The sequence below is a fragment of the Hippoglossus stenolepis genome, chromosome 13, assembly GCF_022539355.2.
Source record: "Hippoglossus stenolepis isolate QCI-W04-F060 chromosome 13, HSTE1.2, whole genome shotgun sequence".
In the NCBI taxonomy this organism is placed as follows: Eukaryota; Metazoa; Chordata; class Actinopteri; order Pleuronectiformes; family Pleuronectidae; genus Hippoglossus; species Hippoglossus stenolepis.
In genome coordinates, this window is record NC_061495.1 from 20,589,693 (window position 1) to 20,615,162 (window position 25,470).

The 25,470-nt window shown below is 41.4% G+C and overlaps 1 protein-coding gene across 10 annotated transcripts in view; it reads left to right on the forward strand.

Annotated features, from left to right (window-relative positions):
* LOC118120436 (mitogen-activated protein kinase kinase kinase kinase 4) overlaps positions 1–23,557 on the forward strand; it is an 87,599-nt gene extending 64,042 nt beyond the window's left edge. For 2 of the 10 annotated variants that reach the window (XM_047342681.1, XM_035175358.2), the window contains 16 exons: positions 2,961–3,242; positions 4,828–4,928; positions 5,261–5,421; positions 5,588–5,685; positions 6,283–6,461; positions 6,943–7,060; positions 7,524–7,976; positions 8,995–9,109; positions 10,115–10,303; positions 11,863–12,006; positions 13,424–13,558; positions 16,321–16,421; positions 17,155–17,304; positions 17,469–17,628; positions 18,517–18,656; positions 20,406–23,557. In XM_047342681.1, coding sequence (XP_047198637.1) covers positions 2,961–3,242; positions 4,828–4,928; positions 5,261–5,421; positions 5,588–5,685; positions 6,283–6,461; positions 6,943–7,060; positions 7,524–7,976; positions 8,995–9,109; positions 10,115–10,303; positions 11,863–12,006; positions 13,424–13,558; positions 16,321–16,421; positions 17,155–17,304; positions 17,469–17,628; positions 18,517–18,656; positions 20,406–20,489 — 2,610 coding nt within the window. In that variant the 3' untranslated portion in view covers positions 20,490–23,557. The remainder of the gene's footprint in view (positions 1–2,960; positions 3,243–4,827; positions 4,929–5,260; positions 5,422–5,587; positions 5,686–6,282; positions 6,462–6,942; positions 7,061–7,523; positions 7,977–8,994; positions 9,110–10,114; positions 10,304–11,862; positions 12,007–13,423; positions 13,559–16,320; positions 16,422–17,154; positions 17,305–17,468; positions 17,629–18,516; positions 18,657–20,405) is intronic. The other 8 variants (XM_035175356.2, XM_035175357.2, XM_047342682.1 and 5 more) reach the window with 8 other exon arrangements.
* Positions 23,558–25,470: the final 1,913 nt, after the last annotated feature.

The following is a 25,470-nucleotide window of genomic DNA, read 5'->3' on the forward strand; positions in this document are numbered from 1 at the left end:
CAGACCCTTTGTGAGCTATTCCTTCTTCTTTACTTCCACAGCTGTTGCACACAGGCGGCATTTTGAGTTGGTGTGAAGTTTAAGTTCGCTGGGGCTGTTTTCTCCCTCGGTGTTGTAGGTTAAAGTGCAGATGGGGACACAGAGGTTTCAGCAACATGAAGCTGATTCAGCATCTTCTCATCTTAAAAACCGCTGTGTTCCCCTCATCCCTCGTTCTGTTTGTTTAATCCTGTCCACAACAGAGAGAATAGTCTGTGGGAGAGACTGACTCACAAGCTTCTCAAACCAAACCGTAAACATCCATGGGGTCATACCTCTTTTGAAGATTTGCTTGTATTTTTTACTTTTGTAGGTGTTTTAGTAGTTGTGATGTTTTCCTCTGATTTCCTCCTTTTAGCTCAACTCCTTTAGGTTGCTTCATATGGAGAATGGATCAAATTGTGTACTGTGGTTGAACGTCTCTTAGGGGTTGTCATTGATTCTGTTTCATTTGACAGGGTTTCTGCGGGGTCTTAACCAGTCCAAAACACATTAAAATGTAATTATCTGAATTTCGTGCCTTTAAATGTCTTGAATATATTATAATGTTACGTTTATACGGATTATTCTCTACTCGGCTACTTCACTTAATCTCCAGTTATGGGGAATTGTAAGTAATTATGGGACTCTGATATTCCTTCATAATTGTCATACTTGGCATAGGTCTTAATTTTTCACTCATTATGGTCTTAAAAAGTCTACAATTAATCAATTGAAACCTGCAGAAACCCTGTTTTAAACAAGAAGTTGTGAAAATGTTTAATCTCATGTGGTTGTTGTCATTTTCAGACACAGGAGATATTTTTTATGAGAACATGAAACCAAATGTTGCCTTTGAAAAAAAGTTTTTCTCCTTCATCTTAAAGAAGTCCTAACTTTTTTCAACAATGGAAATGAAAGGATCACGACCCTGATTACATTGTCTTCTCCCGTGACTAACTCTTTGATTGACATCTTGTCCTCCCACCTGTCAGATGTGTAATTATTGCAGAGTCACTTTATATCTCCAGGTGTGCACATGGTTGTGTGTTTGTGTGAACATGAGTGTGCGTGTCTGCTGGTATGTTGTGAGTTTATACTCTCCCTCCTCACTTCCTCTCTGTGCTGGTGATTAGAAACATCCATAATTCATGGGCACTCAGATTCGCAGCAGAGTGACTCAGACAGCATTAGTCATCTTCCCAGCGAAGGATTCAAGCCACTGAGCATGAATAATCACAGTTCAGTGAATCAGTTTTGAATATGTCACACTGATTAAATTATTCAGGAACGATGCTGTAACATTGTAAAATGGGGGGTGGGGGGTAATGATGTCACTAACGGGCACCGTTTTAAACATTTGTCGTAATGTTAGAAGTGGATTAATGGGTTTTCTCTCATTAGGTGCGAGTCATCCGGTTCAGATGTGACACACACACACACTTCACTGAGCACTGAATCGAACTTGAATGCGTTCATCTTCTTATCAGAGATAATTATTTAGAAATGAAAACTGCTGCTGAACTACTTTCATTTCCAAATAGAAAATCTGCAGACAAAGGGAGTTGAGACGGAGAAGATTACAGTTTAGATAAAAGAAATCATCCACTGTTAAGTTTACAAGCTTTCTTGCCCTGAACATCATGTGTGCATGTTGTATGTACCGTGCGGTCTTGCCTACATGTATGTTTGCATGCCAGTCTTCGTTAAGCTGAAGTTAATTTATCATTTACTAGTTTGCAATGGGGATGATGCATCATATCTCTGCCTTTTTTAAATCAATTATTCTGAACATCCAATTAATTGGATAAAATAAAATATAACTGAACCAGTTAATTTCCCAAAGGAGCTAAAAAAAATAACCATAACCAACAATAAGAGTCTAACGCATGTGACTTAGGATCTATAGCTTCACCTCCTAATCGACCTCATGTGCATTTTTGTTGTTCTTACTGTCTTTTGTTTTTTATGTAAATGTGTGAGTGATCGTTCCTTCTTCCCTCCTGTTGCACTCATAACAACCTGGGTTCTTCAGGGACTCTGCTAAGATTTGGAGCCATGTACCTTTTAACCACAGGAGCCAAAAGGCTGAGAAAGCTCTTACGTGAAGTAATAAGGCCAAATTTACTCAGTCCACCCTGTAAAATTCCCGCACAAGAATGCTGTCAGATAAGGTTAAAAAAATAAAGATATTAAATACATATATATATATATCATTAATGTCCAAAAACACTAAAGAACACTTACTACCTTAAGATGTTGTCTTGGATGTTATTAAAACTGATGCAGCCTTCTCAGCACTCTAACTCCTCCATCTTATTCACGGGCAACCACACATTGTGCAAGTTTTGTGGTTGTGATGTTCACTGGTTCCCACAGGTTGAGAGTTTACTTGTGGTGGTGGGTGGCGCACCATGTGACCAACGTGTACACAAGTTTCATAGAGCAGTTTACATGGGGAGAGTGTAACTCAGGTTATTTTCTGTAGCTACAATTTAGAGATCTGAAAGCCTCACCTACAGAATTGGATGCTACAATGTTCCCTAAACCCCCTCACATGTAGGCGATTGGTAGACGCTAGCTAGGTGTCTACACACATAGAATCCTGTTGTCCCCAAACAGTTGCACATGCATCAAGTGTGTGGCTAAAAGTTTGAACGTTTTAAAAATGTGAAATAAGTCAATCGTAAGATGCCTGACTACCAACCTGGCTACCTGTGCATTCATATTACATGAAACCAGGAATGCTACATATTCCATGTCTAAAAAGTCTTAATTTAAATCTTCATAGGCTTTTATAGCGGTGTTCCACAAGGAACGGATTTAGGCTCCTGTATGGCTCCAATCGTACAAACTCCTAAAGATAACCTGAATTCCCAGAGTGCACTGCATGCAAACTGACCTGACCTGCCCCCCATTTGTTCTGTTTTGTTGTCTATAAGGTTCGCTCCCATGTGGCCACTGTAAAGAGTAGCGGCAGCGTGGCGTCAAACTCCTGTGCCACTGCGCCGCCTGTGGTGTCGCAGTTGCACTCCTTCAGCGAGCCGCTCGCCCCTAGCTTTGAAAATCTTCACCTTCGCAACAACCAGGAACACCATCACCTTCCTCCATCTTCATCACCATCCTCAACATCATCAACGCCTGCACGCACTGACCCACAACCCCACCCCCAGCCTAGGCCCTCGCCCCATGAACCGGCCCCTCGAGAGGAGGTCCCGCCCAGGGTAAGGACGGGAAGAAAGACCCCCGGTGTAGTCTGGCAGGAATAGTTAGATACTTTTTTCTGTTGATCAAACGGGACGAGGTTTCTCAAGGGATCAAACTGCCATTATTCTATCAATAGCTTCCCACCCTCTGCCTGATTCTTTCTGGGATGAACAAATCATGTATATTGAATTTTCTTTTCATATGGTGCAGACAAAAGCTTGTAGGGGAATTACAGACGATTTCATTAAATCAATGTAGCTTAAAACATACATTTTTGAAATTAGCAGATTGTTTGGCAGCTTCTAAATCACTTCTCTCCCCACAAACAAGACTTAGTGTCCAGTGAAATAGATATTGCTCTAAATGTATTCCCCAGATACACACAATATCACGAAATAGCAGAAGTTAACATCACTGTGTGATGTGAATCAGTGTCAAAACAAATAAAGGTAGTTTGTTGTTATTGGACAACTTTGTAAAGTCATAGTATCCTTTACAATCCTGCTGCAGATACTGAGACAATGTTGAACAGCAGGACACGTTGAGACAAATTGTCTCTGTCCTTCATCACCAGACCAATTTAGCTTTTTACTCTATTGAATTCACATAAAAATAACGACCGAGGCAGAAACCAAATAAGCAAATGGAGGCAAGAGTTCTGCACCAAGAGAACTGTTTTATTTCCGTCTGAATATATAGGGCGTTGGTAAGTATAGGAAAGACAGGAAACCTATCACTACCCATAAATGTGGGCAGTGAGAATTTAAAAAAATAAAAATCTAAATTTCTTCCTCAGAGCCAAAGTTATCTGTCTTACAGACTAGGAAACCCTCTGTTACAAAGCACTGCCACGACGAACCACAATACTGTTTACTTCCAATGCATAAAATTACATAAACTTACATGAACATAAACAAACATAGCCGCCACAAAAGTCATTTCAGTCTTGAGGTCCAGGAGCAGCATGTTACTAAGGAAGGACTGACCTTTCATTAACATCAGTACATCTTTTCCATTTTTCCCGCCTAACCTGAATTTCCAAACAAAGCAAAACCATGTCTGTTCATGTTATTTTCCATGACGATGGCTTCACTGACTGAGCTGAGCTGAGCTTTGGATGCTACCTAATTGTTTTGCATTGGCTTTACGGAATTGATGGGCGACTCAGGGTGAAAGCTGCGTTTGTGTCCGAACCCTGACGACTGGAGTAATAGTTTTGTTTTACAGTGATGCTCTGGGTGTGACTGGAAGGTTGTCTAGAACATGAGTGGGGTTATGAAATCATGCATTTTAGATAAGGACCATATTCTCTTGGTGTTGTGTTATTTTGCACACATACACACACATGAATGCAGAGTATTGATAACCTTTACTGCTGCCCTGATGTAAAGAAAACTTACGATCATGCAGGCAACAAGTTAGAGCTACAGACAAGTATTATGGTTTGCTGTAGCATTTTTAGAAGTTTTTTAGTGGACCAGCTTGGTGACGGTCAGGACTGTTGTGATGCTGCTGTTATAAAGGGGATTTTGTACAAGTACAATCTGAGTGTGTATCACGAAGTGTGAATGTGTGAGCCAGTCACTGTCTTTATCATGAAAGGTTCCCGTCAGGACTACATCAAGGTCGCCTGTGTTGTCAAGGCGAGACTCGCCTCATCACCACGGCAACACCCCTCAGAGCAGCCATCGCAATGCTGCCAGGTAAAGAGACCTAACCCGCTGATTTCTATGATTTCTGTGTTTCCTTCTTTCTCTTTTGTTTTTACTATCTCAGTTTATCTCCTCAGACTTCAGGTCATTATTATTCCTGTTCTTTTTAATGTTCTGACTTTTCTTTTGTAATAATCAGACTTTTTTCTCGTAAAATAAGGACTCTATTCTCGTTAATTATCCTTTTTCCCCTCGTAATTTTCCAAATTTATTCTTGTTAAAATGCGACTTTGTTTTCGTAAAAACGGAAGGGGAGTTTGATGCAGTTAAAAGTTGCTGTCTCTTCGATGGCTCCACCTCTGACTTGTCTGTTGGCTCCACAGTGCAGCGGAGCCTCGGCTGCTGTGGGAGCGGGTGGAGAAACTGGTTCCCAGAGCAGCCAGTAACAGCGGCAGCGGAGGCTCCAGTTCCTCCAGCAGCTCCAGTAACTCCAGCTCTCAGCCTGGCTCTCACTGTGGCTCTGGAGAGAGATTCAGGGCTCGCTGTGAGTGTGCACACACTGAAACAAATCAGCACTTACAAAACAAGCCAGCAGGCGACAATCGAACTGAAAACACCACCTGAAAAATATCTGTGCTGAAGAAAATACCACTTTTAAAAACGTCACTTTTTTCTAAATAAACTGACCGTTTCACCTCCACCTCCTTTAGCCTCTTCCAAATCAGAGGGCTCACCCCTCCAACGGCCAGAGAATGCTGGGAAAAAACCAGAGGAAAAGAGGGACTTGGTCAGGCCTAGCAGACCAGCGGTGAGAGTCGAAGCTGGGTGGTCAGCACTGTAGCTCACTAGCTGGGATAGATCTAGAAATGTGTGTGTGTGTGTGTGTGAGAGGGATTGGATTGGATCCAGTGTGTCATGTGACCTGCTCACCATCCGATGCAGTGATGTGATGAGATGGTTGTTTTGTCTTCTGGCTGTGGTACTGCTCGCTTCTTCCTCCACTGGTCTCTCTTGCTCGGCAGCAGCCATTTCAACTCACACTCTCTCTAACCTCAATAAACATTTTCTTCTATCCCGTTTACAATTTTCATCTTTGCAGCTCTAATAACAATTGTCTCATTGTTGCATTAATCCACTAACCTTACCTGCAGTAGCTTGAAGAGCCTCGGCTGAGACCGTCACCTCCTCCCTCGCTCCATCTTTGGCTTTGCCGCTCTCACGTTGCCTTCACATTGGCTGGTGTTCCTCTGTAACCTCTCTTCCTCTCCTGCAGCTTTACTCTGTCCTGCTTAAAGATTAGATGAAAATCTAATGTGACGTCTGAAACTCAACAGACGGAGAAAAATCTGTGAGATAAAAACGACCTTTGACTCAGGTTTTTACCCTTTCACCTCCTGACCTTTAGGACCTTACGGCTCTGGCCAAGGAGCTGCGTGCAGTGGATGACGTTCGCCCCCCGAATAAGGTGACGGATTATTCATCTTCCAGTGAAGACTCGGACACCACCGATGAAGATGATGATGAAGAGGTGGACCAAGAGGCAGGTGAAGAGTCGACCTCCGGCCCGGAGGACTCCAGAGCTGTGTAAGATAAACTACTGATCTCTTACTCGCATCAGTACATCTGCCAAGGAGGTTATTTTTTTGTCCATCTTTGTTTCTTAGTATGCAGCATCGCACAGAAACTACACAACCCACTTCTGTGAACTTTTGTGGAGGGGCTGGACATGACTCGGGGAATAACCCATTCAATTTTGGGGTTGATTCAAATATTGGGACAACATTTTCGTTTATTTCTCTGAATTATTCATGCATATAAAAACAGGCGTGTTTAGGGGACTGACTGTGTAATTTGGTGCGGATTGAAATAAAAATCCAGATCTAGTGAATTTAATTGTGGTTTCATAAGTGGACTGTTGGGCCTTTGCAGAGGTATGAATGCCCTTCTAGTATTGATAATGTAACACAGCGCACAAGGGTCATGGATAAGGATAAGGAGAACCTCATGTTGTTTTACCTGAAACCTTGTGTTTGTGTTGAAAAGCTGCTCCTCCTCTGTCCTGCAGTTCTTCCAGGCTGAGCAACGGAGAAACGGAGTCGGTGAAAACCATGATCGTCCACGATGAAGGCGAGAGTGACGCGGGGTCGACGCCCTGCAAAGACAGCACTCTGATCGTCAGACAGGTACAGGCTGACATGTACAAGTCAGACAGACACAGCAGGAATGTACCACATGCTTTGAGTCGTTCTGTTTTTGTGTATTTTGTTTATTCATACCCAAATTGTTTTTCCATTTTGTTTCATGTGTTGAGCATGTTTCTGTTCTTTCCCCCCCGATGGCGAGTAGCTCCAGTGTGTAGAGGCTTAGTGAAGGTTGAGTACTAAACCTCACAGATTTTAATTAAACTCTCATAAAGACCTGTAGCTAATTTCATAATAAGACATATCACATCATCAAACATTTATTCAGGTTTGTTATATTTTCATGTAGGTCTTTCAGATATTCTAAAGTTACTGAGACATGAAGTCAGAAGCAGTACACAATAAAAAGTCATTTTTCTACTACCAACAAACAGCACAACAATAACTTACCATATAATCGAACCACGTAATTGACTACTAATGAGAATTTTCTTCCTGCCTGTAGAATAGCCACTGTAGCGTGCCCTTTGCTCTAGCTAACACCTTCCTTTCCCCTGAACTCATCAGGAACGCATCTAGACCCAAAGTCTACCCCTCTTTCTACTTCCAGAGTGCAGGTGATAACAGAAAGCGTCAGGGCCCTGGCCCGGGCCAAGCACAGACCGCTGGCCTGCTTGCAGGCTTTGCCCCAAGCCCTGGCCCAGGGTCAGGCCCGGGTCTTGGCCACCACACACCCAGTCCCCACCATCATCACCACCACCACCACCATCACCCCACACAGCACGCAGACAGGAACGGCTTTGCCGGCCGCATCCACCACCTCCCAGACTTGATCCAGCAGAGCCACCATTCCACCCCCTCCTCCTCTGCATCAAACTCCCCTTCCTCCTCCAGCCTCGCCAGCCCCTCCTCCATGTCCCCCCAGAGTCCCCTGGAGAAGCTCGGCATCCTCACAGAGGTATGTCCCCCAGCCAAAACACGGAGGCGCGCTTAGTGGTGCACAAAGAGGTCAAAATCCTCACTAGCTGTTATAAGTGGGAGCAAAGCAGAGTAGAAATCACTTCACTTTGTTCATTATTTATCTAATATTGTTACATAACGTCTGGGCATATAAAGATTAACAGTTTTTAATGTGGTAAATAAAGTCAAAATCAAAAGCATTGAAAAACAACCAAAATGACCCAGTAAGGGTTAAAAACAAGTGAGATTCTGCTGATTCTTCTCATTAGGTTTTCCTCTGGATTTTATGTGCGGAGTCTTGAAGGGCGCCCTCTGCTGTCTGTAGCTCCACACTCTGACACAGAGATGATGGAGGGCTGTATTTCTAGCAAAACAACAGGAAGACTAAAGAGGTTTTACTTTTTACCGTGCGAACATCCTGTTGATTTAATTGTACAAAGGATTAGGTACTTTGGTTTAAAATGGAAATAAATCTTACATTTCATTCCTTATGGTCTTAAAAAGTCTTAAATCTAACTTGTTGGAACCCTGACAGCTGCAGTCCTGCCACTCCTCGGGAGTTTTCTGAGATCACAACAGGAATGTTAGCTTTCCCCCCCAAACACTGAAATCTCATTTTTTGACTTGATGTCGCCTATTTTCAACGAATACATCATATTCTCACATTTTCCAGATAACAGATTAGCGAACAGGGCAGTTAAGAGGCGTAACGGCAAGTATATTTCCCATGAAATTATTTAAGTTATGATTCCCATTTTGTTCTCTACATGGTTTTACCCTCCATCATTGTTTTTGCCTTTTTCCCTCCGTATTTTTGATTTTACTTTCTGACTGAATGCCCATTGTATTTGCATGTACCACGAGATACCTCAGTTTGCTGACTTGTTTGACCACATTGTGTCCTTTACATTTGTCCGTCTTCTGATGCTATAAATATATTGTTGATCTTTCAAGTTGACATTCAGAGCTGTGATGTTCTGTGACCACTGAATCATGTTGTCTCTCTCTCTCTGTAGAGCCAGTCGAGTAACAACATGCAGAAACACAAATCTTCCTCCTCCTTCACTCCGTTTATCGACCCACGCCTCCTCCAAGTCTCTCCATCCACTGGCAGTGCCCTCAACAATGTCGGTATGTCCCTTCCATTGACTGTAGATAAAAATGGACATGGACTCTGGGCCTGGTAGCTGAATCCAATGAAGTGGTGTCTGAAACCTCTATTATCTCGAAAGGACCAGCAGAGGGCGAGAGTGTTTCTATAGAAGTCTGAGAAAATTACTCCACTTCTCACTTGTTTTATAACATCTGTAAATATTTTACTGAAAGTTTAGGTCTCAATCTCTACTTTCAAGTCTTTCATTTTGTAAATTATGGTCCATTTAGAGTCACGTAGACATTAAAGCAGTGTACGCATTGGGGCATGGATACCATGTGATTGACAGCTAGTGCCTTCCAATGGGTGCAGTTTCCAAGAAATTCCTGGATCTGCCTTCTGATCTGGATTCGCACCAAAATTTACCCCTCCACAGAATTACATGGAAATAGGTTGAGTAGTTCTTGCGTAATGCTGCTAACTAACAAACGCAGACGAAAATACAACCTCCTTGGCTGAGGTAAAAAGGTTCCTCTGGAGCAAACGGCTGTAAAGATCCTGTGTGTGTAAAACAGCAGCGATTAGCACAGACTCACTGAGCTGCACAGTTTACAAACCAGGCGTTCTCATGACGGCTCTCCTCCTGTTCCGATCAAGCCTCAGAGGATTGTCCAGCCATATGCCGAGTCATCACAGCACCTAGTGCAGCTGGTGACCCGCCACTGGGTCAGTGCAGTGCAGCTTGTTTTAAGTCCCACTTTACATATAACAAAGTTTCATCTCAGTCGCTGTGTTGCCCTGAGCTACGTGATCGACAACCACCACTGAACAACATTTTGTCTTGTTTTGGGGATATTGGAGTAGTTGCTGATATCATGCTCTTTCCCTGACGAATTTTAAAACTATATTATGAAAACCAGTCCTGTTCTCATGATTAACAAATCAAAATGAAGGTGCTCCACCAATCTTTCTAATGCTGGACCATTTGGCTGACCCCCCCACCCTGCCTGGTAAACTCTACATCCTACACCGTCCTACCTAAGCCCTTCCCCTTGACCTTCTAGGTTACGCTAATGACGCCCGGCTGGCAGAGGCACTGCGTGCTGACCCATCACGGAAGGGATCCGTGGTCAACGTGAACCCGGTCAACACTCGGCCTCAGAGCGACACGCCAGAGATCCGCAAATACAAGAAGAGGTTCAACTCCGAGATCCTGTGTGCTGCGCTCTGGGGTAAGAACAGAGAGACACATTCACTTTGGCAGATTCACGGTATATTAGCGATATGACCATCATCACATGATAAAACATCTCAACATGATTCTTTTTAGTCTGTGCATAGCTTAACATGGGACTGTGTCAGAGCTGTGGCAGGATGCAAGCAATGTCCAAAAACTTCTGACATAATTCCTCCAGCCTTGCATAACGCTAGCAGGTTTGGTCACATTTGAACTAAGATTCAGTGAGATAATGATATTATGCATATTTGCATGTTTTGAAAATGTAGTGATGGACTTCTGATCGACCAAAAGTAGGGCTGGGGCAATACGTCAACATAATCAACGATTACGTAAATACCTCGACTCGCGTAACGTGCATCGACGCGTCTTGTGGAAAGGTGGCTGCAAACAGTCAAGGCGTGCAGCCACCTGAAGAGCAAGCTGAAGCGAAAAAAATCACCCATGATCCTCTAGCATAGGTTCCCAATAGTTGGACCGCGGTCCGGACCGGACCCAGACGACACTATATACGGACCCAGATGCTGTTATTAGATTGTGACGGAGTGATTCTATTTTAGAAAATTATTCTCACACTTACGGTAGTCTTATTTTAACCTGAACAGCTTTTTCCGTCTTTACGGTAGTAAATCCTGACAGCGCTCGGTAGAGTTCACTTCTCTCACTGAACCATAGACTGTATATAAAATAACTGAACAAGAGACAGTGGGAACAAAGAGGAAAGTTAAAGCTGTTTAGTTGTGATTGTTTATTGAGATTGTTTATATGTGAAATGTAGTTATATACGAAGAAAAATAAGAAATGGGGAAACTCAAACAAACATTTTTATTTATTTTTTCTAAAATTAAGCACTGTATTTTAAGATGGCTTTTTCAAAAGCCCTTTATTTATTTTTTAAAAGCAAACCTTATTTTACTTGAGATGAGAAAAGACTATTTCTTTTATTATTAGAGTACACTTCAGTTCAGTGTGAACATTTATAATAAACATTTTGGAAATACTATTGAATTGACTGTATAAGGCTGATTAGCAGTTCAGACTAGGCGGTTTTTTGTTGTCGAAAAATGCCTTACAGTGCATACTTTGTTTTTGTCAGATTTGTTTGTATTTAAGAGATGATTATTAAATAAATATAAATGACAAGTTTTTTTTATTTTATTTTATAAAAAATAATCGTTAGATTAATCGATATAAAAGTAATCGATAGGTGCAGCCCTAACTAAAAGTCATACTACTACACTGACTGTTACATTTAGGCATTTAGAATTGTCACGATTCTAATGATATTGGTTTACAACTTTAAATGTTTTGTTTTTTTTAGATTTGAATGTTGAATGTATCATTCAAGTTTAATCTTTGCACATCTGCATTTCCATATATCACCATTCAAGTGGTTTAAGAATTTTAAAATACTATATGACTGTTACAGTCTTCACCACCTGGTGGCAGCAAGACACTAATGAATCTGTACTGTGATGACGACTACACTGCACAGTGTGTTTCCAGCTTTGGTCTGTTTTGTTGGTGTTTTCTTAAATGTGTGTGTGTTTGTAGGAGTGAACCTATTGGTCGGAACAGAGAGCGGTCTGATGCTGTTGGATCGAAGCGGTCAGGGGAAAGTTTACCCTCTTATCAACCGACGGCGCTTCCAGCAGATGGACGTCCTGGAGGGACTCAACGTTCTGGTCACTATATCAGGTATGCCACCCACCCACCCACCCACACACCCACCCACACACCCACCCACCCACACACACACACACACACACACACACACACACACACACACACACACACACACACACACACACACACACACACACACACACACACACACACACACACACACACACACACACACACACACACACACACACACACACACACACACACACACACATTTTAAAGAAGGTTTGATTGCACTTAATTACACTGTAGGATTGATCAAGGAGACACAATAAAACATGCAACCACATACAAGTTGTAACCATACAGACACAATAATGATACAAATACAACAACACATTTGGCATACACAAGTAGTGTGTGTTTGAAAGCTTGCTATGTCTGGCTTGTGCACATGTGCACACACACATACATATATTGAATGAAAACCCGCCAAACCCTACTCATTCTGATCGAACTTGTGCATCTATATTGCTTGAATATTTTCATCCCCACACACAGCTCTGAGTCCCACGACTTCTCAGATTGAAAGCACATCCTCCCTCTTACTTCTCCTCTTTCTCAATTTCACACGGACGCAGCGCAGTCAGAAGTGTCACAACAGATATTTTCAGGCCAAACGGATGTTGCGTAAACCTCTGCCTGCGGAGAGCGCGTCATGTGTGTGTACAATATGTAGCGCTGACACGCACTCAAGCTTTTTTTCACGATGGCAGGAAATACCACAGGGAAACATGCGTCCATTTGTTTTCGTTAACAACTTACAAAATATGCGTCATCGGAAAAAGTTGTATCAAGAATTCCCACGAAAAAAATCTTAAAAAGCAGAAATGATTGGCAATGTGGCAGATGCACAAAATACCAGCCTATGGATGGAGGTGCTCTTTTTATCATTCTGTCATGATGACTATTGCAGCAATTGTAAAAGTCGTTGACGGGAAGAAGGTAAACAACAAGATTCATAGTTAACTAGAATGTTCCTCAGTAGAGCGGATACTCCTCCGAAACCCAAAAGTCGTCTTCAATTCAATCAAGCTCAACCAAATTTCACACACTCATAGATATCCATCCTCTGAATACACCTTGATTTTGTCGTCAAGATCCATGAATTATTCCCCAATGTTTAAGAAAGTAAGGAAACAATTCCTGTATCCACCCTCTGCCCCTAATCAGCACCAAACATGTTATGGGTTCTTCCTTGGCCCATTCTGCATTTCATGGAAATATGTTTTTTTTTGTGTAATCTGTGATGACAAGCAAACCAACCAACAGACAGGGGTTGAAAACATAACCTCCTTTGCAGAGGTAACAAACAGCAGATTCCTCAGTATTTATTGGTTTTTATTATTTTGACTCTTCACTGACAGTTAAGAAAACTTGTCGATGAAAATTTGTTAGTCCCGATTTGACCTTTCTCGATCGATTGCAGGTAAGAAGAACAAGCTCCGTGTCTACTACCTGTCCTGGCTGAGGAACAAGATCCTGCACAACGACCCCGAGGTGGAGAAGAAACAGGGTTGGACCACTGTCGGAGACCTGGAGGGCTGCGTCCACTACAACGTCGGTAGGTCACGTTGACACGGTGAAATGGTAACGTAGACGAATAGTTGCGATGACTGTTAGTAAATCATAATATGGCTTCCCTGTCACCTCAGGGTCTAAGGTCCCTGGTTCAGACCTGGTAACAATCGTCTTGAGCGATCTGATCACATGTGTTCAACGTTAAGTTCGACTCTTCATACCGGGAATTCAAATACATCCTAAATGTGGCTCCTGTGATACCTTGTGATCAGATTTGACTTCCCAGCACATTCATCATTTGTGGTCACGAAGAGCAAATGCTGTCACTCTGCTATGAATGATTTTACCAATTTAAGAAAAAGTATATTATTGTCTATATTATGGCAGCTGCCACAACCAAATTAACGTACGGACATTTAGAAGTGTTAAAGGGGACATAGCATGCCCATTTTACCACAAGTTGATATGGTTCCTTGGGGTCTTAATGAAATGTCTGTAACATACTTTGGTCAAAATACCACAAGGATCATTTAAAACAGCACCCTTTTTACCCTGTCTAAAACAGCCCTCCACAGAGTGACCTGTTTTGAGTGCCTGTTCCTTTAAATGCTAATGAGCCAGCTCCCCTCCCCCTCTCCCCATGATTTTAAACGATATAAATTACATATTTTATATGATATAAATTATCAAATATGCATCCCATACTTTGTATTCCCCTTCTGTTGTCCTGGAGTTTTAATTTTCCCAATCACATAATTAAATGTCCCCCTCTGCCCATCCACTACAAGCACACAAGCAGACAGAAGAGAGAGAAAGAGAGGTGGGGGCTATGAAGACCATCATTTACCCCCAACCCCGACATTCAACGGGTACAACAACAAGCGGAGAAAGCAGAATCGTGGGCTGACCTTATATATACAGTCTATGGGGCTGACCAGCGCGGAGAAATGCGCATCTCGTGTGAACAGCCAGGCGGCTGCGCGCTTGAGAACGGCGCTGCGCTGCCTCACAGCCTCGCTGCGTCTGGTGTAAACCCGGCGTAACGAGTGGGGGGGCTCCGTGTGTTTGTGACAGTGGTACAGTAGTGCTGAACACTGCGGAAGTCTTCCACACTGCTGGCTGTGTGGCGTTGACACAAATTCCAGCTCAGGCATGGGAGAGCGAGCGGTCGCGCCCGAGCAACTGCTGCAGCCTCCCAGTCCCAACGATCCAGACAAATGCCACATGTGAGTGAACCGCGGGCTGACCAGCGCGGAGAAATGCTCGTCCCGTGTGAACAGCCAGGCGGCTGCGTGCTTGGGAACGGCGCTGCGCTGCCTCGCAGCCTCGCTGCCTCGCAGCCTCGCTGCGTCCGGTGTAAACCCGGCGTAACGAGTATGGGGGGGGGGATGAGGTGGGGGGTGGGCCAAGGCCATGTAGGGAGACTTCCAGTGTATTGTTACGACACAATACACAGGAAGCTCATTCGAGTCACTCAAGCATGACGTTTCTGACTTAGAGGAACTATAACAAAACGCGCGAGTGTTTTTTCCCCAGAGTTTTTGGGTTGGTAGACATGCCAGATACCCACATTAACCTGTAGAAGCACTAACAAAGTGGAATTTGCATGCTATGTCCCCTTTAAAATACATTTGATTCATTGTCAATCTATCCTGGTTGAATTCTGTCTGGGAAGTTTTATCGGCTCTCATCCCTCCTTTTTTCTGTCTTTCTGTTGCTACCTGTTAAGTAAAGGTACAAAAAGTCACAAAAAAGAAAGTGTTGACGTTAAACTACTTGAGACAGTTAAGTTCATTGTGTAAAAGTGTTGTGTTTGGGTTATGATTGGTAAGGATCTGTGTGGTTACGATTAACCGATTAGCATCTTTACCATTTCATAACGAATCGCTCTAATTTATTATGTGTTTAGTAAATATAAGCTTTTACGTTTCACAATCAATGTTATCTATTCAACAACCAACCCTGCTTTGTCCTCGTTTCCCATTAATAACACCCAGCCACATCTGGACTCAAACACTAGAGTTAATATTTACAAACTTCACAAACTCACTTTGAGTGTATTTGTACACGAGCACATCGCTGATAAAAGCTGGAAGGAAAGCCCGTAGTTAAGTAACACTGCAGCAGGGAAATCCAAGTGGACATGTCCTGTCTAAAACTCAGAATGTTCTCGGTGATGGTAGTACCCCTGAGCCGAGATGGACACTTCCTGTTGGAAACCCCTCTACACTGATCACAGCTGTCAGTCATCACATCCATTTCCTGCCTAGGAATTTTACACACGTGTCTGAATTGGCGAGAATCCAAGTTTCACCCGATGATTCAAGTTCTCTTGTGCAGATGTTTGTTTGAGGAAGTGTAATGTAGAGACGTTTTCAAAACTAAGATACATTAATAGAATTTTAAATCTTTTAATTGAACCCCTTTTTAAATGTTTCAGTCCTAATTAAATTATTTCATACCGTAGAAGAAAATATTGCCATGCACAAGAAAGTTAAGATCAGATCATATCACATGGGAGTTACGGCTATTTACTCAAATTAAGTGTGACTGGCAATTTTTTTAATTTTCCATAAACTGAATTCGGCGGCACAAAAAAAAACGAATCCTACTTGAGGTCGTTGAATCCAAATAAACATGAGTTTACAATAATTGTACTGCTTTTAAAGGGAAAGTCAAATCAAGTCAAAAGAGGAGCCTGATTGGTGCTTTGTCCGACCAAGAATGGGTGATGCTGGTTTCTACTCCTGATGCTGATAATTTGCGATCATGTCCTCATGTTTTATTTTTGTTTTTGTTCTCCAGTGAAATATGAGCGGATCAAGTTCTTGGTTCTGGCTCTGAAGAACTCAGTGGAGGTCTACGCCTGGGCACCTAAACCCTACCACAAGTTCATGGCCTTCAAGGTGAGGGCCTGTAAAGCGATTAGCTTAGCTGGATAGCATCTGTTCATTTAACAATTGTGTTTATAAGAATCAAAATACATATTTGTTCCAAGCTGATTCTATAATTTCGATCTTTCTTGTATATTCTTACACTTGATTTTATGTAGAGCACGACAATCCCGCTCGATTGGCTGACAGGAGCCTCTCATACACATATATCTGTGTTTACGTTTGCCAATATGCTTCGATGTGAAAACTTTTCACAGAATAAACAATGTAGAAAATATGTGCAGAAAGATTTATTTCCTTCATTCAAGTTCTATATATATAGTTGCACTTGTATTTTCTTTTTAGCTATTTAGAATAAAGTTTATGGTTGCACTGTAAAATATGAAACATCAGTTACATTTCTTTGTCAGTGTTTGATTAATGTCACCAGTCATAAATGTGTCAGCATCGTCCCCCAGAAATCCAAATCTGTCGGGCTCTAATTTTATGCCTTCCTATATTTTTATGGCTGTATTCTTACCCATAATGCACGCTGATGCCAAGGTTTAAATTAAATCAAAGACAAACCTTCTAGAGTTTGTGTTGTTTTAACTACAAATTCATTGAAAACTGTTTGTTCTGCTCTCTGTTAATATTGATCACCTCTACCCTGGTAAATACTGATGTCATGCTCACGCTGCTGCTGAATGACTGAACAACGCAGAGAAATATAACCCAACTTGTTTTTCTGACCTTTGTCCTTCAGTCCTTTGGAGACTTGGTGCACAAACCTCTGCTGGTTGATCTGACCGTGGAGGAGGGTCAGAGGCTAAAGGTCATTTACGGTTCCGCTTCTGGATTCCACGCTGTGGATGTGGACTCTGGAGCTGTCTATGACATCTACCTACCCACACACGTAAGAACATACAAAAATAATATCTCACTTAAATGTTTGCTAAAGCGTTAAAGGATATATATCTGGGTTGTTGACTAAAAATGTAGCTATCTAACTATTCTATGATTGACTGTTCTCTTGTTCCTTACAATTCAACACTGTGTTGGTTTTATGTTTCCATGCAGATCCAAACCCATATCCAGTCTCACGCCATCATCATCCTGCCCAACACCGACGGCATCGAGCTGCTGGTGTGCTACGAGGACGAGGGCGTTTACGTGAACACCTACGGGCGCATCACCAAGGACGTGGTGCTGCAGTGGGGGGAGATGCCCACCTCAGTGGGTGAGTCACAGTGGGAAAAGTCACACAAACGCACATATTGGAAGTTTTTCTTTGTACATTTCTGTTGATCGGTGTCTTCCTACCTTTTTACTGAACCACCTGCTAAAATCAAATGTCTATTTTTTCAGGTCTTTAATACGTAAATTTGTCTATAATTTTAGAAGAAAATGTAATGTTAACAAAAAGGATTTGAAAGATAATATTTCAATTTGTGTAGGATTTCTTTCTGAACTGCATGATCAATCGAAATTACCTCAAAATTACCTCTTGGCTCTGTCCAGACCTCAAGGTTTGGAAACACAAACATTTAAAAAAGTGTTGTTTCTCTCTCATTCAAATATTACATTCACTCAGTATTTAAGATTTTCATAATGTGTTGTCTTCCCAAAAATGTTACACAATAGCTTTGCACATTTATTGTTGTCTGTGAATCAAGTGGATCAAACATGGTTGCATACAAAGAAATAAAATTGAGGCTTGATATTTTACAGTTCAACCATAAACTTTATTTAAAATCACTATAAATGAAAATGAAAAACCAATACAACCAATAGAACCTGAATTAAGAAAATAAACCTTTTTTACATAAAATAAGTTTTCTGTGCCACAGATATTTATATAGCTTCATATCGTCCCATATGAATGACCAACTGATAAATTCTGTTTTTGTTCCCTATGTTATTTTGTCAACGCAACAATTCTTAACTTTTTTGAAAAATAAGTGGTACCGCCTCCTCCACACTCCAACTTTACCAAAAACCTACCAAATCGAATATAGTGTTATGAGCCGGACCGTTCTACAGCTGTCTGCATTCATGCATTTATAAAAATGCCTCTCAGATTTTTGGAAATACCAGTACATTTATTAACGTAAATGTCTCTCTGCAGCATACATCCGTTCCAACCAGATCATGGGTTGGGGGGAGAAGGCCATAGAGATCCGCTCGGTGGAGACTGGCCACCTGGATGGTGTCTTCATGCACAAGAGAGCCCAGAGACTCAAGTTCCTCTGTGAAAGAAATGACAAGGTGAGACAACATGTACACATCCATCTATACTGCTCCTTGTCACAGAGAGGCTGGAGCTTATCTCCGTGGAGACTTTATAATCTGATCTGTGAGCTGGAATGAGTTTCAGAATCAATAACATTATCTGAGATGATGAGTCTCCTTCCAGTACAGCAGAGTATTGGGGCCACTTAAAGGGAAAAATGTCCTAATATTACTAGAATAAAGAAAGGAAAACTTTTTTAGGAAAAAGGCAGCAATGAGAACTCAATGGAATTTCACCCCTGTGGATCCAAAATCTGGAACCTATCTGATTGTTTCTGGAGGAACTACAAAACGTCTTTGAATATCACAGAGTATAACCAGCAATAACCTCCCAGTCGACCAATACCAAACATTTACTCCTTAACAAGAAGCTATTTCCTCTGTCTTCAGAATAGAGTTAAAGTCTACGAACGATAATAACTATGTTTTCATTCTCTTTGGTTTACAACTTTTGTCTCGTACTATTACATATTCTTTATTCTCGAAATCTTCTTTAACAAACATTTTAAACCACAATACATTGTGTGTAAGGTTTAAACAGAGATGTTTTTTTGTTGGTCTTTGATGCTTGACTCCAACCATCGCTGCAGGGCATTTGTGAGCATACCGAGGAGCCTGTTCTCTTCTCCCTCTGCAATTCAAAGTGAATTAGGTTATAGATTTGAAGCTAATGCCACAGTTTGCTGCCCCGAGGTTTCTCTATAGTCACTTTCTGTTTGCTCAGCTGTCTTGGCTGCGGAAGTAACTTCACTTGTCTCTAGTTCCTCTTCTCATCTAAAGTTTGTCTGTCCTTTTTTGGCCGAAGTGAAGTAAAGATTTAAATTTCTTCTCCTCTCACTGTGGTTCCTCAGCAGTGCTTTTTTGAGTTTTCTCTCCAAAGTCGTTTTTAATGCTTTGCCAAATAGTCCACTAATCATATCAACATCCATGTTTGTCCTTTTCACTCAATATAAAAAGAAATCTCGTAAAAATGGTCCCTTTGCATGAACGGTGGAGAAATAATCAGGCTTTTAATACAAATTATATTTACTCATCAATTAGTTGAAGAAAACCCACACAAACAACCAACACATTTCGGTGCCTAGGTCGGAGGCATTATGTATTCGGGTTGTCCGCCTTTCTATCCAATGATTGTGAACACGTTATCTCAAGAACGTCACGGTGGAATTTCTTAAAATTCTGTGCAAACCTTCAGCTGGACTTAAAGATGAAGTGTTAAGAATTAGAAGTCTCTCTATTCCCCCTTTCACAGCCTACTCTGTCCTATCCATTAAAGGCGATAAAAAACCACGAAAATATAACAAACAAAAAGAATTAGAAGGTCAAGGTTACTGTGCCCTCACGAAACTATATTTACCCTTTGAACATGATATGTCAAGCACACCTCCAGGGAATCCTTTCAATTTTGGTATAAATGATCACATAGATTCACAGATTAATTGATTAGTTTTGGTCAAAGATCAAGTTCATGGTGGCCTCACAAAACATGTTTTTCACCTCTTAAATATGATTGAAATATGAAGTCTGCCTTTAGAGAATTTCTTAGAATTTTACAAACTGCACTGGTTGTCAGAGGCAAACAACCACAGGGCTGTATTTCTAGTTATATCAGTAGTTATAAAAAAAACTATTTATATTTCCTTGTGTTGAAATTCAAAATGCGCCTGAAAACAAGTGAATGGAGCTTGTGATCATATCCAGTGATTAAACATCTGTCTCCTTCAGGTGTTCTTCGCCTCCGTTCGGTCTGGAGGCTCCAGCCAGGTCTACTTCATGACTCTGGGCCGAAGCAACCTGCTCAGCTGGTAGAGGTCCACACCTGCCCTCCTCCTCCTTCTCCTCATCTTCCTCGATGTCCTCCACCCTCGCTAACACTGGATCTCAGAACCCAACGTCGATGTCTCGTCAGCCCTCAGACAACCAAAAGAGAACAACAATCAACCTTTGTTGGATTGGTCAACTGCGACCGCTCCACCTTCTCTCTGGAGTCCAGTCTCCGGGGGCGACCTGCCACACAGTGACAGCCGGTCCCACCTTCATCATGCCCGGAAATTAACTGAAGTGACGGCTTGTGTATAAGATTAAAATCAGTGACTAATTAATACATGAAAGGAAGTAGAAATAACTTAAATGTGAATTCAAGACGAGTGGGCAATCGCAAATGGGATAGATTTTGTACGTCTGCATCGTTTCCTGTGTTCCTCGGCTCAGTAAGCTTGAGGTCTTCTACTACTACTAGTACTGCTACCACTATTATTACTACTACTGCTTCTTCCGTCTGCAGGTCTGCCTCTTGTAAGGGAGTCACCCCTCTGCCCCCTGTTTTTGCCCTCCGCCTTTTCTCGTGAGCATTTCATGGGGCTGGCGGGGTCAGAGTCTGTTGTATTAATGCTACAGTGGTGTGTGTAAATGTACTTCTGTTTGGTCCAATTACTGCTGACGTGCTGGTTAGAGGTCCAGACCGTCAGCCAGGGGCGGAAACTGTAAGACGCTGGAGCTGGTGGGACATCACGGTGAGATGGCAGGAGCCTGATATCCAAGGTTTTACCGTAAGTCGGGGTTCAGTTGGAGGGGTTGTGTGTGTGTGTGTGTGTGTCATTGAAGTGTTGTGTTGATCGGACAGGTGCTTTAAAGAAAAAATAGAGGGGCGGTGATGAGAGAAAGAAAGAGATGTTGAAGCAGATGGATTTCAGAATAGTATTTTTTGAATTGTAACTATTATTATTCCTTGAAGATTAGTGTAACTATGTGGAGTTAAACATGTCTTTTACCTTGTTTTTTTAAGATTCACACACATCCACCCATAGTCCACACGGTTAGGTTGCTTTTACTCCGAACCCACAGGAGTGCGAGGTGCGTTTGACTAGGAAGAAAGTCATGTGGGTGTGGTCCAAAAAAAGGTTAAATAAAATAAAAAGGTGTCTATGTACAAAAGTTAATTTAATCTTCCAGATAGAGTCAGTGGTCATGTTTTTCTCACCAGTCGAACATGGCCACCAAAACTCAACGCGGGTAGGGCGGTCACCTGTAGTCTCTCAGCTTGAGAAACTTGAACTGCTGTGAATATAGTTGAATATAAAATGGAGGGGGGAAAAAAGATAATGGAGTGATAAAGTAGAAGCGAAGGTTCAGTGTGTGTGTGTGTGAGTGCGGTTGGAGAGTTCGGTGTCATCGGCGTATTGGTTTATCTTGGCAGAGAGGTGAACGTGTGGTCATGCAGCAGCAGAGTTTTTTCTCTGGGAGGTGGTTCTTCCATTTCTTTTTCCAAATCATTTTTCATTTGTATCATTTTGTGTGAATGCAATGCACTAAGTGTCAAGAATGTAGAAAGACATATTACTGTGTGGTGGTCCAAGGCATGAGATGATGTAATTTTTTTTGCTTTGTATCTTGTCACAAGTGATCGATCCTAGATGTTGAACTTTGAGTTAAGATGACAGGAAGCTGCGGCAGCCGAGCCTCTACGTCAGGTGTAGATATTAACCCGGGGGGGTAGGGGTGGAGTGGGGTCGGGGGCGATTCTGTATTTGTTTTGCGACCTTTCCCACAGCTGTTAGAATGCGAGCGTGAGCCTTGAGCTGAGGAGGGTTCTCTGCGAGTCCACTCTTTGCCATCAAGTGAGGACATAAACCCTTCCCATGCAACATGGAGCAGAACCTTTTCATCACTCAGCTGTTTTGGAAGAAAATCAAGACGGAATCCAACTTTCCTTTTCCTCGGGAAGGAGACGTTTTCACGATTTTAGTGCTCCCCCCACTTCCTGCTCCAGCTGTTATATCGGGTCGTCTGTATATGTGAAAGACTGAGCAGCAAACTGCAGCATCGATCTCCTCCTCCAGGCTGGGCTGGAGTTTCCTCTGTTTCCATGATACTCCGAAAGATTGCAGATCATTCACTGAGAAAAAAAAACAGGGGCAAGGGAGAGTTGAATTTGTGCTCTGACCTCATGTCAAACACATCAGGTCACAAACAAGTTTACCTTGGGTGTGTTTTTCCCCTGACGACAACAATTAACACATGACGCTCCCTCCCCTTGTACAGAGAAGCTGTGTGGACCCCAGTGCTGTGTCGTCTGAGGTCTGTGTGTGCAGTAGTACCTGTGTCTCTTATTGCATCAAGGCCTTGATGAGTGGCTCTAGTGACTTCATGAAATAAAAAAAATGTGGTTATTATTATATTCTTAATGGGCTAAATTTTTAGGTCTACATCTGATGAGAAAAAGCAATCGATCGCCAAATTTCATTGGAAAAAGTGCCAAGAGGGCAGCACTTCAAAACATGTAAACATATTATTCTAAAAACCACTACTTGGAAATGTTTGTTTTTTTCTAAACAAAAAAAAAAATCACTTGAAGCATTGTGAATTTTTAAGTTTTAGAGCTAGTGGAGAGGCTTAACTATAGTTTCTGTTGTTTCTGTAAGTCTACGTACGCGTAAATATGCGACTGCGGTGGTTTAATATTATTCCGCTCACCTTAGGTGGAGAATATGTTTACAGGGGCAATGTTTTGTTACACTAATGTGCATCACAGTATTTATGTTTAACGCATATGCGTCTTGGTTCTTCTTTGTTTTTGAGCCCTTTTTTTTTTGGATAATTCTTTTTATTTTGTCATGTTCCCCACCCCACTGAATCACCTACATACAAAACAATAAAGAACACACGTGTTGTTCATTTCAGGTATTCACATAGCGCTGCTTCGACGTGGAACCATTGCAGTAATGTTCCCTGCTGGCTTGGACGTGAGGCGACATATTTTTTCCTCTGCTGTTTCTGCCATGCTACTCTAACTTATGTCCTCTGTGTGTATGACAGGAAGTCATGTATTTTCCTGAAGGCTTTTTTTCTTTGAATAAACTTTAAAAGTAATTTTAAAAGAAAAGTTTGTCTTTTGTCTGTGGCGAGCCTCTGCTGCCTTTTGATCCACAAACACAAACACACACACACACGCATAAAAAACTAACACGTTGGATCTATTTCAACATATTTCTTTGCAGATTGCAACTTTCATATTTCCAAGAAAAGGCCATTTTATAGTTTATTTTCACATAAGCCTTCATCAGGGTTCATCAGAGTTAAATAAAACTGAAATGATTCAAGATGTGAACCGTTAATTTTTTCACAATGCAGTTGTGTTGTATAATCCATTCACACGAAGAGCTGCTCCAAAGGAAACCGTATGTGTGCTGTAATCTTTGACTTCCTGTTTGTACTGTATGTCTGATTTCAGGATGTGTTTGTCTGAACTCTCCTGAAAAGGGAAGTAACGACATGTCATTTTCTGTTTTTTGTTTCAAAGTTAAATATCAATTGACACTGAGACATTGAGAAACAATTCTCCTTCATTCAGTTTGGTGGAAACAATACTTTCATCACTTCTGCATGAAAAGCTCTCAACAAAGGGACTTTTCACAACTTTACATTTACAGAAGTTTATCACTAAAATGAAATGTTTAGACTTATATTTGTAATTCATAATATGTATAGAAGGGGTTTTATGTCATGATAAGTTTTGACTTAGGTGCCAGAAAAGACACATATTTTAAATTTGTTTAGTTTGACCTTTAGACAAATGAAATATAAGATGTTAAGCCTCAATAATTGTTGATACTTTATTGTAAGTGGGAGTTTTCCATGGGTGAATTTTACAAAATGTAATTCCAACTAAAACTTTGTCTTCTATGAAGTAAAAGATATGAATGAAAAGCTATTATTGCAACCATTGTCTCAAATCTGCAACTTTTGACTCATGTCATACTGAAAAAGTTTATATCGTTCTGAATTGTTTTTGTCCCATTTTTATTTGGTCAAGGTGTAACTACGATAATTAAATCATTATTTTGCGTTTCCATCTGTTTTTCACTCACTTTAATGTTAAAATAACTCAAATGAGTTGACGCATCATCTTTGTCATACTTCAATCCTTCTGCATCTCATTGTGAAATGTTCAGAGATTCAAGATGCTAACACAACTTAATCAGAATATTTAGAAAAATCACGTTTTGGTTTAATTCTTGCTGCTGCAGTATGATCGTGCCGAGTGACTGGAAGGTAAATTCCTCAGCTCCAGGGTGTTTCTAAGAGCATGAGGCGATTTGGAGAATTCCCAAGACATGCAACACGTCCTTCTTTCTCAACGGTCGGGTTTAATGAACGGTTTGTTCTGTGTCAGTCACCTTTAACCCTGCACGACTTAAAGATAAATGCATAATCCTGCATGTGAAAGGCCTATTTTTGTTTACTTGTAGCACATTCTGTATTTATTTACCTCACCCCATACCAAAAATACAACAATAAACAGGTTAATTCTCCTCAGCAGATTCTCCTGAGATGAACGTTAATTGTCATAATTTACTTTGTTTTGAGAAAATGTCTTGTTGAAATGTCATTTCCATCAAAATGTGTGAGGTTCACATGATATGAAAACACTGCTTTTTAATCCAGGACCAAAAGTAATACTAATTATTTTGGTTGTTCTTGTTCAAAAAAAGAAGAGAGAAAAATCCTTAACATAAATAACACTGCGCCTAATGGCTACAGATAAGTAGCCCCAGTAAATGATTAAATTGATTAACACGTAATTGTTATTATCCATCCCAAATACTTTCTTCCAGAAACAAGAACTTGAGCTCTTCTTATACAAGAGGCCCTTCTGCTCCTGTTGGTGTGAATAAATCTGTGGCTCAAAGAGAAAGCATTAAAAGTCTTGCTTGAATATTTGATATAATTGACGCTGAAGCAGATTCTGCCTGAAGAAGGCCGACACTGACCCATCCCTGTGTAAACAAGC